This window comes from Somniosus microcephalus, chromosome 2 (assembly GCF_052327205.1).
Source record: "Somniosus microcephalus isolate GS21.2 chromosome 2, FLI_Smic_1.0, whole genome shotgun sequence".
Classification (NCBI taxonomy): domain Eukaryota; kingdom Metazoa; phylum Chordata; class Chondrichthyes; order Squaliformes; family Somniosidae; genus Somniosus; species Somniosus microcephalus.
Window position 1 is genome coordinate 249,027,710 of NC_140988.1, and position 17,746 is coordinate 249,045,455.

Genomic DNA, 17,746 nt, shown 5'->3' on the forward strand with positions numbered 1-17,746 from the left:
TTTACGCAGCGAGTGGTGAGGACCTGGAACTCGCTGCCAACGGAAGTGGTGGAAGCGGAGACACTCGATGTTTTCAAGGGGAGACTGGATAGGCACTTGAGGGAAATAAAGTTGCAGGGCTACGGGGATAGAGCGGGGGAATGGGACTGACTCGATTGCTCTACAGAGCCGGCACGGACTCGATGGGCCGAATGGCCTCCTTCTGTGCCGTTATGACTCTATTTCGTTTTGCTAATAGTTGGAAGAGTTGTGCCTGTTTTGAAAGGGTCTTTATTTGCTCGAAGGGTTCTTCGTTTGTATAGTCTGTACAATTTTACACAGCTTAATTTAATGCATAGCAATCTGTTATAGGAGATGACTGGTTTATTGTGTGGAATTGGAAATATCCCATATTTGCATTTTGCAGCAGTTTGAAAGCCATTGATTTATTTCAGTGGATATGCTTATTGGTTTTGGCCTGAGTTTAACTAATTATCTGAATAAAGGTGTCAATTATAGAAACAATTACTTAAGGCATTGCTTATAGTTATATTTGTCATTCCCACAGAAACCCACAAAGGTGTAATTGGGCAGATATCAGTAGCGCTTCCAGGATGGTGGCATTAAATGGAACCAATAACCGCAATGGGAGACTCCTGAACACAGACTGTGAAATCAACAATAGGCCAACAAATGTGCAAACTTCGAATGTGCCACCTGCAGCAGATGAACCTCATATAAGCTACGTTGAGTGTAAGATCAATAGTTATGCAAAAAAGAGATGAATCTCTTGTCCCTACATACTGTACAATCATTACCTGTGTGATAATGTCAGCACCCAAATAAGTGACTTTCCTGTATGACTCCAACCTCCATCAATAACAAAGTGCCGTGTCAGTGTACATTGTCTTTTATTACAGTGAATTTTGAAGTGCATACAATCAATCTACTCTTCATTAATGCAGTGGTTCACCTGGGTGCCTTTTATTTTCCTATTCCTATGCTTCTAGGCACCATCTGAGAGCCAGTATTGAGAGGTGGTTGACTCTTCATGCTCTGCAAAAGGCTCATGGAACTGAGGTGGCCATTGTCTCATTGCATCTTGCTCTGGTACAGAGCCACTGCTGGCTGCAACTCTGAAGCCTGGTGTCACCTCTTGCGTTCCACTATCTGAAAGAGAAGGCCTGGCATGCACTGCTGTTCTAAGAGATAGCAGTATCATTCGTTTAGATTCTAGCTGTTGCCATTCCACTGATCAGAAGAATGACTGGTCTAATGGCAGCTATCAGATCCTGAAAACCCTGGTCTGGAAGCCACTACGCATGCTGCACTCCATTCTGTCACATAATGCCTCCAGAGCTGCTTTGGAGGTAGAGGCATCAACTGATCCCTGGCTGCTTATCTGGAAATCTATTGCAGATTCCAAAGAAGTTACCACTCACTCCATTGGTTCCTGCAATGAAGACAAAGCTTCTCTTATATTGACGCAAAGCTCAGTTGTCGACTTAAGAGCTCCACCTATCAGTTGTCACACATCCTTGGAGATTAACCTCAGAGCGTGAATGTAGGTGTGATGTTCCTTGAACATCCTTTTCAGACGAGTACATGCGAGTTCTGCGTCTCACGACTCAAAGCCATTGGCAGCCTTCTCTTCGGCCTCTGCTGGGAAGGTGGCTTATTATCACCCACTCCCCATTCATCTGGTTCCCTTGTACTCTGAGTTGCCCAGTGCCACATCCTCATTAACACTATTTAATTTCCTTGGGGTAAAAGTATTTGAGCTTGTGTTGGGAGTGAGGCAGCAAGTACTGCAGGTGGTGAGTTAGGACAGAGGAACACTGCTGAAGCATGCTGCAGGGACCCCTGGGTGACCTGGTCCTCTTTATTCGTCATCTTTTTCCTTATTATCACATTCGACTGAGAAGAAATCTCTTTCCTACTGCTCCACCTCCTCAATGTCTTTATCTTCCTTCTCTGCTCCCTTTTGTTCTGATGGATCTGCAGAAGCTAAGAGTTTGTGAGCATTACCCCCTTTGGAATAAGGAGATAGAAGGAGGTGGTAGCTTGTGTCTGTGTGGAGCATCATCGGGATGCCAGGGTGACAATATAGGCAATATGCCACCAACCTCGCCATCTCCCACAGTTGGTGGTTGGTTGGGAGTAAGCTTTTAGACGATTTTAAACTGAAGATAACTTAAGCTGTCTGAACCCCCTTTGTATATACTAAAGTGCAAAGGTTAAGCTTTGTTTCTAGTGTGAAAATCCGATCACTCTTGTACTTAATATCTGTAATCTTCAAAAAAAAAGATGTTGATGTAAAGCAGCTGTGCAATTTTCATTTTCCTCTACTTACTGTACAGGTTCTCACTACAGTGATGAAAAAGATGAAGATAGGAATGTTGATGAAACACAGGATCATGAGATCCAAGGGGAGTGTGCAAGTGAGGGAACAATATCTAGTCGGCGAAGTAGTTTTGTAGAAGAAACTGACCAGGATTTTGAAATTCAACAGAAAATAAACAGATTAAATGCTGCTAAACAGAAGCTCAGACAATTGCAGGAACTTGTCGCCATGGTACAAGTAAGAACTTTTTTGCTATCCAGATGTACACATAATGTTGAATGTCTAAGCAAGTGGAGAAGTGTTGTATTTTTGCCTTCACAGTTGCCCATAGATTTAACTGAAACATATACACAGCTTGCTAACAGCCTGTTGTGGTGAATATCAGGTTGTCATAGCACAATATTGAGTAAATTTGCAGATTAATCCTTGGACCTGTGAGTCTACAGAGGAATTAACAAATCCCACTAAGTCTTAATGTTTCACTAGTAACTAACTTCTCTCCAGTTTTCTCCTCTTTGCGCTTATCCTGAAAGTAGTGAATCATGCCAAGGTACAGTCTTGTGGGCACCAACAGTTCTCTGGAATTTCCCCCAGGTGATCATTCTTCACGCATAACGTCAGTAAGTGAGTGTCTGTGTATCAGAGCTATGTCTGATTGTGTCTTTGCCTGCTGTTCACTTGTGTATTTTTAAGCAAGGGTCAACAGGATAACGATCAAGAAAGGCAACCCTAGCTGGCTGGCTTTTTTTTTTTAATTCTCTTCCGTTGCTTAGGGATGCTGAGGAAATTGTAACAGCTATCCCACTGCCTTCGATCCAGAAAATCTTACAGGACAGAAATGGTCCTTTTGATGCAGCAAGCTTGTGCAGTATGTTTATTCAAGTGAGCCACTTAGTCAAATCCCACTCATTGGCTCACTCCCTATACCCTTTTGATAGTCTTTTTTTTCAACCAACTATCTAATTTCCTTTACAAAGAATTCACACGCTGCTTCAAAAAAGGTGTGTGGTAGATAATTCTGACCACCTTATGTAACTTTTTTTTTCTAACTTCACGTTGTGATTTTCTTAAATTTGAATCCTTTATAACCATCTTGCTGACCAGTAGTAATAATTATTCCTATTTGCCTCCTCTTGATGCTCATCTTTTCCAGAAACTCCCAAATCATCAAGTTCTACATAACACTTTTTCCACTATCCTTCCACAATAAATAGACTCAAATAAAGGACTCCACCAACAAAGTAGTTCAAGCCATCTTCGCGAGTTGGCTTTGTATTCGCCGACAAAATAATAAAATGCTGGAAACACTCAGCAGGGTAATCAAGCATCTGTGGAGAGAATAGACTGGTTAATATTTCAGTTGTAGAATCCACTACCAACTGTCTCTTTAAATCCCTCTCCCCAGCTCCTTCCACCCTCACTTCCAACAACAAATGCGAGGAGCTCATAGACTTCTTTGTCACTAGGATTGAAATCATCCGTTCAGCTGCCTCTGCCGCACCCCACCCTTCCCTGTGCCCATCAAACCAAACTTCCCCCAACGTTCCCCCTGCCCTAACTGAACCTGTATCATCATCTTTTCTCGCCATATATCTTCATGTTCTCTCCGAGCTCATTTTGTCCATGAGCCCCACCTCCTGCTCGATCGACCTTAATCCCACTAAACTGCTGACCACCCAACTTCCCTTCCAGGCCCCCATGTTAGCTGATATTGTGAACGGTTCACTCTCCTCGGGAACGATCCCAAATCTGTGCCCATCTTTCCCGCAACTCCATGTTTGAACCTCTCCGATCAAGTTTCTGCCATAGCGCAGGAGGAGCATACCACGTGGCCGGGCTGTCCTGCCATGTCTTACACTTTGATTTAATTTAATTTCAATTAATTAATTAATCAATCCCACTAATTACACTACAGTTAAATGGTTTACCAACAGTCCCCGCTACACCAGAGAGACCTTAGCAACTATAAACCACAGAGTTTAAGTTTTAAAAAGAGAGAAATACTCACCAACCAATCACTTACCTGCTTCGTGGTGACATCACACTTCGATTACTTTTTACCTCTCCTGCTGCTGAATTGGTAAGCCTCGCTGCTCCTTTTATGCTCCGCCTCGCCGCGCTCCTCACACCCAGGTCCGCTCCGCCGCTCTGGTCGGGGCTCGCTGCTCCTTTTTATGATCCACCTTGCCGCGCTCCTCACACCCAGGTCCACTCTGCCGCTCTCTGCGACTGTGGTGGAACAGCCCTAATTAAAGTCACATATGACCTCCTAGGTGACCGTGGTGCACTAACCCTCCTCAACCTTCACAACCTCTTGCAGCCTTTAACGTAGTCAACCACGCCATCCTCTTCCAATGACTCTTCATTGTCCAGCTGAGTGGGACTGCCTTTGCCTGGTTCCACTTTTACCAATCCAGCCACAGCCGGAGCATCTATGGCAATAACTTCTCTTCCTGCCTCGCACTGTTACTGACGGAGTTCCCAAAGGATCTATCTTCTGTCCCCTCCTATTCTCTCATCTATATGTTGCTCCTCGGCGACATCGATGTCCGGTTCCACTCAACTCTGCCTCACCATCACCCCTCTACTGCCTCTGCATTGTCAGAATGCTTGTCCGATGGTCACTTCTGGATGAGCTGCAATTTCCTCCAATTAAACATTGGGAAGATCAAAGTCAATGGAGGGAGAGAGAGACAGAGGCGGAGGGGGTGGGGGGAGAAGAGAGAAGGGGGGGTGGAGAGAGAGACGGGGGGGGAAGAGAGATTGAGAGACGTGAGGGAGAGAAAGTCGGGGGGGGAAGAGACAGAGACTGTGGGTGGGGGGGACCAGAGGGAGACGGGGTGGGGGGGGTGGTGAAGAGAGGGGCGGGGGTGGAGCGAGAGAGACTGGGTGGAGAGCGCGAGAGAGACGGGGTTGGTGGAGAGACAGGGGACGGGGGCGGAGAGAGGGACGGGGGGGGGGCGGGGATGAGGGGGGCGGAGAGGGGGTGGGACGGGGGGGGGCGGAGAGGGGGTGGGACGGGGGGGGCGGGGATGAGGGGGGCGGAGGGGGGGGGCGGAGAGGGGGTGGGACGGGGGGGGTCGGAGAGGGTGGGACGGGGGGGTCGGAGAGGGTGGGACGGGGGGGTCGGAGAGGGTGGGACGGGGGGGGCGGGAGAGGGGGGGACGGGGCGGAGAGAGAGAGGGTGGGACGGGCGGAGAGAGAGAGGGTGGGACGGGCGGAGAGAGAGAGGGTGGGACGGGCGGAGAGAGAGAGGGTGGGGGGGGACGGGCGGAGAGAGAGAGGGTGGGGGGGGACGGGGCGGAGAGAGAGAGAGGGTGGGGGGGAACGGGGCGGAGAGAGAGAGAGGGTGGGACGGGGGGGGCAGAGAGAGAGAGAGGGGGGGAACGGGGACGGAGAGAGAGGGGGGACGGGGACGGAGAGAGGGGGGGGACGGAGAGAGGGGGGGGACGGAGAGAGAGGGGGGGACGGGGACGAACAGAGGGGGGGGGACGGGGCGGAGAGAGGGGGGGACGGGGCGGAGAGAGGGGGGGGGACGGGGCGGAGAGAGGGGGGGGACAGGGCGGAGAGAGGGGGGGGACGGGGCGGAGAGGGGGGGGACGGGGCGGAGAGGGGGGGGACGGGGCGGAGAGAGGGGGGGGACGGGGCGGAGAGAGGGGGGGACGGGGCGGAGAGAGGGGGAGGAGGGGAGGGGGCGGGGGCGGAGGGAGGGGGAGGAGACGGGGCGGGGGGGGGAGGGGGAGGAGACGGGTGGGGAGGGGGAGGAGACGGGGCGGGGGGGGAGGGGGAGGAGACGGGGCGGGGGGGAGGAGACGGGGAGAGGGGGAGGAGACGGGGCGGAGACGGGGCGAGGGGGAGGGGGCGGGGCGGGGGGGGAGGAGAGGGGGAGGAGACGGGGAGGGGGAGGAGACGTGGACGGGGAGGGGGAGGGGGCGGAGACGGGGGAGGGGGAGGAGACGGGAGGGGGAGGAGACGGGGGGAGGAGACGGGGAGGGGGAGGGGGAGGAGACGGGGGGAGGGGGAGGAGACGGGGAGGGGGAGGAGACGGGGGGGAGGGGGAGGAGACGGGAGGGGGCGGGGCGGGAGGGGAGGAGACGGGGCGGAGGGGGAGGAGACGGGGAGGGGGAGGAGACGTGGACGGGGAGGGGGAGGAGATGGGGGGGAGGGGAGGGGGAGGAGACGGGGGGGGGAGGGGGAGGAGACGGGGCGGGGGGGAGGGGGAGGAGACGGGGCGGGGGGGGAGGGAGAGGAGACGGGGCGGGGGGGAGGGGGAGGAGACGGGGGGAGGGGGAGGAGACGGGGCGGGGGGGAGGGGGGGGACGGGGCGGAGAGAGGGGGGGACGGGGCGGAGAGAGGGGGAGGAGGGGCGGGGCGGAGGGAGGGGGAGGAGACAGGGCGGGGGGAGGAGACGGGGAGAGGGGGAGGAGACGGGGAGAGGGGGAGGAGACGGGGCGGAGACGGGGCGAGGGGGAGGGGGCGGGGGGGGAGGAGAGGGGGAGGAGACGGGGAGGGGGAGGAGACGGGGGGGAGGGGGCGGAGACGGGGGGAGGGGGAGGAGACGGGAGGGGGAGGAGACGGGGGGAGGAGACGGGGAGGGGGAGGGGGAGGAGACGGGGGGAGGGGGAGGAGACGGGGAGGGGGAGGAGACGGGGCGGGGGGAGGGGGAGGAGACGGGGGGGAGGGGGAGGAGACGGGGGGGAGGGGGAGGAGACGGGAGGGGGCGGGAGGGGAGGGGGCGGGGCGGGGGGGGAGGAGACGGGGCGGAGGGGGAGGAGACGGGGAGGGGGAGGAGACGGGGAGGGGGAGGAGACGGGGGAGGAGACGGGGGGGGGAGGGGAGGGGGAGGAGACGGGGGAGGGGGAGGAGACGGGGCGGGGGGGGAGGGAGAGGAGACGGGGCGGGGGGGAGGGGGAGGGGCGGGGGGGAGGGGGAGGAGACGGGGGGAGGGGGAGGAGACGGGGCGGGGGGGAGGGAGAGGAGACGGGGCGGGGGGAGAGGGGGAGGAGACGGGGCGGGGGAGAGGGGGAGGAGACGGGGCGGTGGGAGAGGGAGGATGCGGGGGGGAGAGGGGGAGGATACGGGGCGGGGGAGGAGACGGGGCGGGGAGAGGGGGAGGATGAGGGGGCGGGGGAGGAGACGGGGCGGGGGCGGAGGGAGAGGGGGAGGAGACGGGGCGGGGGCGGGGGGGAGAGGGGGAGGAGAGAGGGGGAGGAGACGGGGCGGAGGGAGAGGGGGAGGAGACGGGGCGGGGGGCGGGGGGGGAGGGGGAGGAGACGGGCGGGGGCGGGGGGGGAGGGGGAGGAGACGGGAGGGGGCGGGAGGGGAGGGGGCGGGGCGGGGGGGGAGGAGACGGGGCGGAGGGGGAGGAGACGGGGAGGGGGAGGAGACGGGGGAGGAGACGGGGGGGGAGGGGAGGGGGAGGAGACGGGGGGGGAGGGGAGGGGGAGGAGACGGGGGGGGAGGGGAGGGGGAGGAGACGGGGGGGGAGGGGGAGGAGACGGGGCGGGGGGGAGGGGGAGGAGACGGGGCGGGGGGGGAGGGAGAGGAGACGGGGCGGGGGGGAGGGGGAGGGGCGGGGGGGAGGGGGAGGAGACGGGGGGAGGGGGAGGAGACGGGGCGGGGGGGAGGGAGAGGAGACGGGGCGGGGGGAGAGGGGGAGGAGACGGGGCGGGGGAGAGGGGGAGGAGACGGGGCGGGGGGAGAGGGAGGATGCGGGGGGGAGAGGGGGAGGATACGGGGCGGGGGAGGAGACGGGGCGGGGAGAGGGGGAGGATGAGGGGGCGGGGGAGGAGACGGGGCGGGGGCGGAGGGAGAGGGGGAGGAGACGGGGCGGGGGCGGGGGGAGAGGGGGAGGAGAGAGGGGGAGGAGACGGGGCGGAGGGAGAGGGGGAGGAGACGGGGCGGGGGCGGAGGGAGAGGGGGAGGAGACGGGGCGGGGGCGGAGGGAGAGGGAGGAGACGGGGCGGAGGGAGAGGGGGAGGAGACGGGGCGGAGGGAGAGGAGGAGGAGACGGGGCGGGGGGAGAGGGGGAGGAGACGGGGCGGGGGCGGAGGGAGAGGGGGAGGAGACGGGGTGGGGGCGGAGGGACTGAGCAGCGGCCTCACTTTGGAACAACACAGGTGGAGGCGCAGCACATGTACAATGACCGGTGGAAGGACAGCGTTGAAGAGGGAAAGAGAAACTTGGAGCAAATCCTGTCAAAGCTGCAATGGGACTTGAAAGAATTTAAAGATTTTTAATGAACTTTTCACAAAAAATGTGTTACAAACACTCCTCGCCCCCCCCCGGCCATTGTTTTGAATATGATTTGGAAGAAACAGAAACAAAATCAATTTTTCCCCTCATCTAAACTAGTTTCAACCAGGTCTTGAAGTCCAAACACTCTTAAAGAGACTCTGAATTGCTGAAAATGTTTTAAAATGGAAATTTAGCGGGGGCGGGGGGTTTTTGTAACACTCATTTTGGCGGAACCCAAACTGGGCATCCGTAAGCAGGATATTCCTGCTTTTTGTTTTTAATTTGGTGACGCAAATTGTGTATGTGTTTTTCTATACTTGTGAATAAGTGCTGCATTTCGGACATGTTACATGGGGTTGTGCTGGTTCAAGAGGACAGCGTTTATTAATGGAAGTGATTGAAGTTTTTGTTTAATTCTTTTTAATACTGTGAACTAAAGAACTACAGCACTTTATACTTGTTGGTTGTATTGTAATTCATATTCTAATTACTCATGTGGACGTACAGCACATCATGCCCTAGGAAAGCCGCTGCTTGTGCAGCCACTGCTATAATGACATGAGGGATGGGCTAATATGTTGAAAACTTTGAAATTAATACAAATTGCACGAATAGATATGCCTCTTTCAGCTCACCTTAGGCTTTTGGATTGTTTGTCGATGCATAACTGTGTAACTGAGTGATGTTTCTGAAGTGTTAATGCATTATTCTGCAGTTCTTTTATATCCCAGTCATTTCTGACGAGTAATTTTTTATTAAATAGAGCTTGTACATGACAAACTAAAAGCTTTTAATTAATTCTACTGTCAACAAATTTGCAGACTGGTCATGTAAATGACAAATGAATTTCAATATAGACAAGTATGAGGTGGTGCATTTTGGTAGGAGGAATAAGGAGGTGACCCACTCCTTGGAAAATAGTCTAAATAGGGTAGAGGTGCTAAGGGTATAAATTCACAAATCATTGAAAGTAGCATCGCAGGTTAAAAAAGCCATAAGTGCAAATAAAGCACTGGGGCTCATTTCTAGAGGAATAGAATTTAAAAGCAGAGAAGTTATGTTAAACTTGTATAGAACCTTGTCTGATTGTCTCGCAATTTGAGACTGGGGTGGCAGTATAGCGTTACTGTATATATGCTTTTAAGTGGTTGCTCTCGTTGTAAAAGTTGTTGTTGTTTTAAAATTTGCTCACGGGCGAAAAGGTTGCGCTCAAAGGAGTTCGTGGCCTGCTCAGTAGAAAAAATAATTAGAGGAAACATTGTTCCAACATGTAAAAATTCATCCAACAACCAGCACTTTTTATACCTAATAGCTAGCTTTTTAATCAAATCAAACCAGCCCAGTTGATGCTTACAAAAAACGTTACATTTACTCGTCAAAAGATGTAATTTAGTACTTGCCTACTCTGTTGCCCTCTCGCACCTCCACTGTACTCGAGACAGTTATCCATTGTTTAGCTGATGACAAAACTTGGGTTGCCTGCTACTCGAAGACAGGACTTGGAAGTTCAGTTACGACAACACAAGCTCATGTCTGGCTCTAGTGCCTACCATAATTGAGTTGGAGTGGCAAGTAGTTAATATTGAAGTTCTGCAATTCCAACCCGTGCATCCACCATTCATAGGGTTGACTTGCGTTGTGCTGCTGTCTGGAGACTGGTTGCAATGTACTCGCATTTAAAAGTGAGTTACGCTGCTTGTGCAGAGTTCTTAGTATCTGCAGTCGACCTAGCAAGAGTTCAAACTACCATTGTCAACTGGTGATGATCCTCACTGTGGGTGGGAGGAGAAAAATGGAATGTTTTTGGAGTTAAGGTAGCCCCAAGAGGACATGTGTAGCAAGCGAAATTTGAAACAAAGTCAACCTTCTGTGGCAGACATGGTAATCCATTATTTAAGTCAAGTACAGGAAACTTTGTGATATCTGGCACCGACGGGACCGAGCTGTTGCCGTCCCATCAAAACTGCCGGACAAACCAGCGGTAATGTTAAAACATACGGAGCTTTGAGCTCCGTATCTAGCAACAAACCCAACAGCTTCTAAACAGTTGGCCGTAGCTTGCAAGCGTCTCTGTAGCTAAGCAACAGCTTTAGCTAGACCTTGCAGAGCCTGACTGGTGGGGGAAAAAAAAGCAACGAAAAGAAAAAAAACTTACTGAACCGACTCCTGAATTTTGCCGGTGGATCGGACAGTTAACCTCCGGATAAACCAAAGTTTCCTGTAGGTACAAGAATCCAGGGCCTTGTTGATTATCGGCCAGCCAGCCTGGATCACAAATGGAATCTAGAGGGTTAGACCTGTCACCAAGGGCTGGGATTCTTCCTATTTTGCTTCAGGAAGCTTACCAGTGATTTGAACAAGTAAGCTCTGCAGTTTTAACCAGTTAAATTCCATCAGTACTGTTGTACACATTTGGGAGTGCTTAAGGCTTAGTTCTGCCAACTTCCACTGTAGCTTTCTGCGATATATTTGTATAAAAAGAGGGTATGTACTCCATAAATGGCGTAAGGAAATACCCAACATAATGGGTGTAGATTTCTCAGTGGTTTGAATTGGAGCCTGTTGGACATGGTGAGTGGTTTCCACATGTGTCGGACACCTGTGTGGTCAAAAAAATGAATAATATAACCTACTGCGTCACGTAATCATGGAATGTAGATCCCCCACCTTCCAGGTGTTTCTTTGTGTGCCGCTGAGCCAATAGGATGGCGGTAATTAAATGTAAGGACTGCTTCGGACAAAATTCAAGGCTGAGTTAACCAGTTCATTTCCAGTACACGGAATAGTTCAAAAGCTGCATTGCCAGAAACCTGGGAATGAACACTGTGTTTGCCCCATAATTGGTATGGTTCCCTGTGGAAATGGGAGGGAATAAATATGACAGTAACATGTTTGAGACTGTGATGCGTCCAATCATTTTATTTGCAGGAAGTTCCAGATGCAACTGGTATTGATATTTCTACTTTCCCTGACTTTTCATTAATTGAGGAAGATCACAGACAGCAACCAAACAATACCAGAACAAATCCATCCAGAAGTTCGAAAGAAGTGGCACTGGATGAAAAAGAAAGGTAATTTTTTTCCCAACTGTGTCAGTGTTAGTGCTCAAAGTAATGACAAACCTTTTAGTATCAGCCTGAGTGTCAATTGTGCCAGATTGGCTCATTTGGTAGCACTCTTGCCTTTGCAATTAGAAGATTGTGGGTTTGATTTTTGTTTGCAAGTTTGAGCTCTGCATTTTGGCTGATGCTCCAGTGTAGTACTGAGATACTGCTGGATTGTCAAATGTGCTGTTCTTTGGATGAGACATTAAACTGAGGCTCATCTGCCTGCTCTGGTAATTCAAATTGATATCTCATGGCATTATTAGAAGAGCAAAAAGTTTTCTGGGTGTCCTGGCAACATTTCTGCCTCTGCCAATACAAAAAAAATAACAAGAATTAGGGGCAGGAATAGGCCATACAGCCCTTCGAGCCTGCTCCGCCATGCAATAAGATCATGGCTGATCTTCGACCTCAATGCCGCTTTCCTGCCCAATCCACTTGATTCCCCTAGAGTCCAAAAATCTATCTCTGCCTTGAATATACTCAACAACTGAGCATCTACAGCCCTTTCGGGTAGAGAATTCCAAAGATTCACAACCCTCTAAGTGAAGAAATTCCTCCTCGTCTCGATCTTAAATGGTCAACCCCTTATCCTGAGACTATGCCCCCTAGTTCTAGACTCTCCAACCAGGGGACACAACCTCTCAGCATCTATCCTGTCAGTCCCCCTCAGAATCTTGCATGTTTCAATGAAATCATGTCTCATTCTTCTAAACTCCAGAGAGTATAGGTCCAAACTACTTAATCTCTCCTCGTAGGACAACCTTCTCATCCCGGGGATCAATCTAGTGAACTTTTGTTGCACCGCCTCTAAGGCATATATGTCCTTTCTCCGATAAGGAGACTAAAACTGCACAGTACCCCAGGTGTGGTCTCACCAAAGCCCTGTACAATTGTAGTAAGATTTGCTTAATCTTATACTCCAACCCACTTGCAATAAAGGCCAACATGCCATTTGCCTTCCTAATTGCTTGCTGTACCTGCATGCTAACTCTGTGTTTCCTGTATGAGGACACCTAAATCTCTCTGAACACCAACATTTAATAGTTACTCACCATTTAAAAAAAATACTCTTTCTATTCTTCTTACCAAAGTTAATAACATCATATTTCCCTACATTATACTCCATCTGCCACCTTATTACCCACTCACTTAACCTATCTATATCCCCTTGCAGACTGTGTCTTCCTCACTGCTTACTTTCCCACTTAGCTTTGTATCGTCAGCAAATTTGGACCCATTGCACTCAGTCCCTTCATTTAAGTAATTAATATAATTTGTAAATAGGTGAGGCCCAAGCACTGATCCTTGCGGCACCCCAGCAGCTTGCGAACTGGAAAATGACCTGTTTGTCCCTACCCTCTGTTTTCTGTCCATTAATCAATCCTCTATCCATCCATGCTAATATATTACCCCCAACCCCATGAGTCCTTCTCTTGCATAGCAACCTTTTATGTAGCACCTTATTGAATGCCTTTTGGAAATCCAAATACACTACATCCACTGGTTCCCCTTTATCTACCCTGCTAGGTACATCCTCAAAAGACTCTAATAAATTTGTTAAGCACGATTTCCCTTTCATAAAACCATGTTGGTTCTGCCTAGTGCCCTGTTATCACTTCCTTAATAATGAATTCCAGCATTTTCCTGACTACTGATGTCCGGCTAACTGGCCTGTAGTTCCCTGGTTTCTCTCTTCCTTCCTTTTTTGAATAGCGGGGTTACATTTGCTACCTTCCAATTTGTTAGGACCGTTCTAGAATTTAGGGAATTTTGGAAGATCACAACCAATGCATCCACTATCTCCGCAGCCACCTCTTTTAGAACCCTAGGATGTAGGCCATCAGGTCCAGGGGCTTTTCATTCCATTCGTTTCTCAGGTACTTTTTCTCTACTGATATTAATTACTTTAAGTTCCTCACTCTCATTAGCCCCTTGGTTCCCCATTATTTTTGGTATGCTTTTTGTGTCGTCTTCTGTGAAAACAGATATAAAATATTTGTTTAAAGTCTCTGCCATTTCCTTATTCCCCATTATAATTTCACCTGTCTCAGCTACTAAGGGACCAACGCTTACTTTTGCTACTCTCTTCCTTTTTACATACTTGTAGAAGCTCTTACAATCTGTTTTTAGATTTCTTGCTAGTTTACTCTCATTCTATTTTCTCCCTTTTTTATCAATTTTTTGGTCATCCTTTGCTGGTTTCTAAAGCTCTCCCAATCCTCAGCTTTCCTACTATTCTTCGCAACATTTTAAGCCTCTCTTAATCTAATACTATCCTTAACTTCTTTAGTTAGCTACGGATAGATCACTTTTCCCATGGAGTTTTTATTTCTCAATGGAATGTCTATTCGTTGAAAATTTTGGAATACTTCTTTAAATGTTTGCCATTGCTTATCTACTGTCATACCTTTTAACCTACTTTCCCAACCTACTTTAGCTAACTCACCCCTCCATACCTATGTAATTGGCTTTATTTAAGTTTAAGACTCTCATTTTCGACTGAAGTATTTCACTCTCAAACTCGATGTTAAATTTTTTCATATTATGATCACTCTTCTCCAGAGGATCCTTTACTATGAGATGACTAATTATAACCCTGTCTCATTACACAATACAAGATCTAAAATAGCCTGTTCCCTGGTTGGTTCCATGGTGTATTGTTCTCGGAAACTGTCTTGAATGCATTCCATGAACTTGTCCTCCAGACTACCTTTGCCAATTTGATTTGCCCAGCCTATATGAAGATTAAAGTCCCCCATGATTATTGTATTACCTTTGTTACAAGCTCCTGTTATTTGTTAATTTAATATTCTGTCGGTATAGCTACTGTTTGGGGGTCTATAAACTACTCATACCAGTGATTTCTGCTCCTTGTTATTTCTTATTCCCACCCATACTGATTCTACAGGAAACTTTCTGCTATCCGGCACCGACGGGACCGAGCTGTTGCCGTCCCATCAAAACTGCCGGACAAACCAGCGCTAATATTGAAACATACGGAGATTTTGAGCTCCGTATCTGGCAACAAACCCTGTTGCTTCTAAACAGTCGGCCGTACCTTGCAAGCGTCTCTGTAGCTTAGCAACAGCTTCAGCGAGACCTTGCAGAGCCTGACTGGTGGGAAAAAAAAGCAACGAAAAGAAAAAAAACCTAACGAAACGGCTCCTGATTTTTACCAGTGGCTTGAGCATTCCGGACAGTTAACCTCCGGATAAACCAAAGTTTCCTGTACTTCCTGATCTTCCAAGCCAAGATCCTTTGCCACTACTGTCCTTATGTCATCCTTTATTATCAGGGCTACCTCCTGTCCTTTTCCATTCTGCCTCTCTCTTTGAAACATCAAGTACCCTGGAATATTTAGTTCTGAACCTTGTTACCTTGCAACCATGTCTCTGGATCAAAGCTATTTATCTCTATTTGTGCCACTAATTCGTCTGTCTTGTTACGAATGCTTTATGCATTCAGATAAAGAACCTTTAATTTTAACTTTTTATTATTAGTCCCTGCTTTCACCTTATTCGCTGATGCACTTTTACCATTACATTCTCTGTCCCTTCCGTTCACACTGCTTATCTTTACCCAAATCATTACACTGTTCCATTGCCTTGACTTTTTTCTTTAGATTTCTAAATTTCTCCTCACCTGATTACCGCACCCCCCCCTCCTTTTTAGTTTAAAGCCGTATCTAGTTATTTGATTCGCCAGGACACTGGTCCCAGCCCAGTTTAAGTGGAGTCCGTCCCAATGGAACCGCTTTCTCATAGTACTGGTGCCAGTGCCCCATGAATTGAAACCCCTTCCTCCCACACCACTCTTTGAGCCACGCATTTAACTCTCTGATCTGCTTTTCCTTTTGCCAATTTGTGCGTGGCTCAGGTAACAATCCAGAGATTATTACCTTTGAGTTTCCGCTTTTTAATTTGGACCCAAGCTCCTCAAACTCTCAGCAGTACCTCATTCCTAGTTCTACCTATGTCATTGGTTCCCACGTGGACCACGACAACTGGATCTTCCCCCTCCCACTCCAAATTTTTCTCCAGCCGTGAGGAGATATCCTTAACCCTGGCAGGCAACACAGCCTTCGGAACTCCTGGTTGCAGCTGCAGAGAACAGTATCTATGCCCCTGACTATACTGTCCCCTACCACTACAACATTCCCCGAGATGCAGACACTTACTGCAGACGTGGTCTTCTGGATAGCGATTGTGGGTTCAAGTCCCACTTCAGGGACTTGAGCACAAAAAGCTAGGCCAGTGCAGTGCTGAGGGAGTGCTGCATTGTCGGAGGTGCCGTCTTTCGGATGAGATGTTAAACCGAGGCCCTGTCTGCTCTCTAAGGTGGATGTAAAAGATCCCATGGCACTATTTCGAAGAAGAACAGGGGAGTTATCCCCGATGTCCTGGCCAATATTTATCCCTCAACCAACATAACAAAAACAGATTATCTGGTCATTAGCACATTGCTGTTTGTGGGAGATTGCTGTGCTCAAATTGGCTGCTGCGTTTCCCACATTACAACAGTGACTACACTCCAAAAGTATTTTATTGGCTGTAAAGCGCTTTGAGACATCCGGTGGTCGTGAAAGGTGCTACACTATATAAATGAAAGTCTGTCTTTCTTTCCTTCTCTCTCTCTCTCTCTCTCTCTCCTTTCTCTCTCTCTCCTCCTTTCTCTCTCTCTCCTCCTTTCTCTTTCCTCCTTTCTCTCTCTCTCCTCCTTTCTCTCTCCTTTTTCTCTCTCTCTCCTCCTTTCTCTCCTTCATGTGGATAGGCAATGGCAAACATTCAAAGATCGCATGGATGAACTACAGAATTTGTTCATCCCTGTTTGGCATAAAAATAAAACAAAAAAGGTGACTCAACCGTGGCTAACAAGGGAAATTAGAGATAGCATAAGATCCAAGGAGAGGACATATAAATTGGCCAGAAAAAGCAGTAAACCTGAGGATTGGGAGCAGTTTAGGATTCAGCAAAGGAGGACAAAGGGATTAATTAAGAGGGGGAAAATAGAGTATGAGAGTAAGCTTGCATGGAACATAAAAACTGACTGTAAAAGCTTTTATAGATATGTGAAGAGAAAAAGATTGGTGAAGTCAAGCGTAGGCCCCTTGCAGTCAGAATCAGGGGCATTTATAATGGGGAACAAAGAAATGGCTGACCAACTAAATACATACTTTGGTTCTGTCTTCACAAAGGAGGACACAAATAACCTCCCAGAGATGTCGGGGAACATAGGGTCTAATGAGAGGGAGGAACTGAAATAAATCAGTATTTGTAGGGAAATGGTGTTGGGGAAATTGATGGGATTGAAGGCCGATAAATCCCCAGGGCCTGATAATCTACATCCTAGGGTACTTAAGGAAGTGGCCCTAGAAATAGTCGATGCATTGCTGGTCATCTTCCAAAATTTGATAGACTCTGGAACAGTTCCCTTGGATTGGAGGCTAGCTAATGTTACCCCACTATTCAAAAAAGGTGGTAGAGAGAAAACGGGGAATTATAGACCTGACATCGGTAGTGGGGAAAATGCTAGAGACCATTATAAAAGATGTAATAGCAGGGCACTTGGAAAACAGTGACAGGATCGGACAAAGTCAACATGGATTTACAAAAGGTAAATCGTGCTTGACTAATCCACTGGAATTTTTTGAGGATGTAACTGGTAGAATAGATAAGGGAGAACCAGTGGATGTGGTGTATTTGGACTTTCAGAAGGCTTTCGATAAGGTCCAGCATAAGAGATTAGCGTGTAAAGTTAAGGCACATGGGATTGGGGGCAAGGTACTGACTTGGATAGAGAACTGGTTGGCAGACTGGAAGCAAGGAGTTGGAATAAACGGCTCTTTTTCCGAGTGGCAGGCAGTGACTAGTGGGGTACCGCAGGGATCGGTCCTAGGACCCCAGCTATTCACAATATATCTAAATGATCTGGACGAGGGAACTAGATGTAATATCTCCAAGTTTGCAGACGACACAAAGCTGGGTGGGCGTGTGTGCTGTGAGGAGGATGCCGAGAAACTCCAGTATGATTTGGACAAGTTGGGTGATTGGGCAGAAGCATGGCAGAAGCAGTATAATGT

At 49.6% G+C, this 17,746-nt stretch overlaps 1 protein-coding gene across 10 annotated transcripts in view; it reads left to right on the forward strand.

The window, feature by feature from the left end:
• Positions 1 to 17,746, forward strand: part of pcm1 (pericentriolar material 1) — a 239,363-nt gene that overhangs the window by 57,085 nt on the left and 164,532 nt on the right. For all 10 annotated transcript variants that reach the window (XM_085970813.1, XM_085970779.1, XM_085970788.1 and 7 more), the window contains 3 exons: positions 548 to 732; positions 2,340 to 2,560; positions 11,489 to 11,631. In XM_085970813.1, coding sequence (XP_085826939.1) covers positions 548 to 732; positions 2,340 to 2,560; positions 11,489 to 11,631 — 549 coding nt within the window. The remainder of the gene's footprint in view (positions 1 to 547; positions 733 to 2,339; positions 2,561 to 11,488; positions 11,632 to 17,746) is intronic.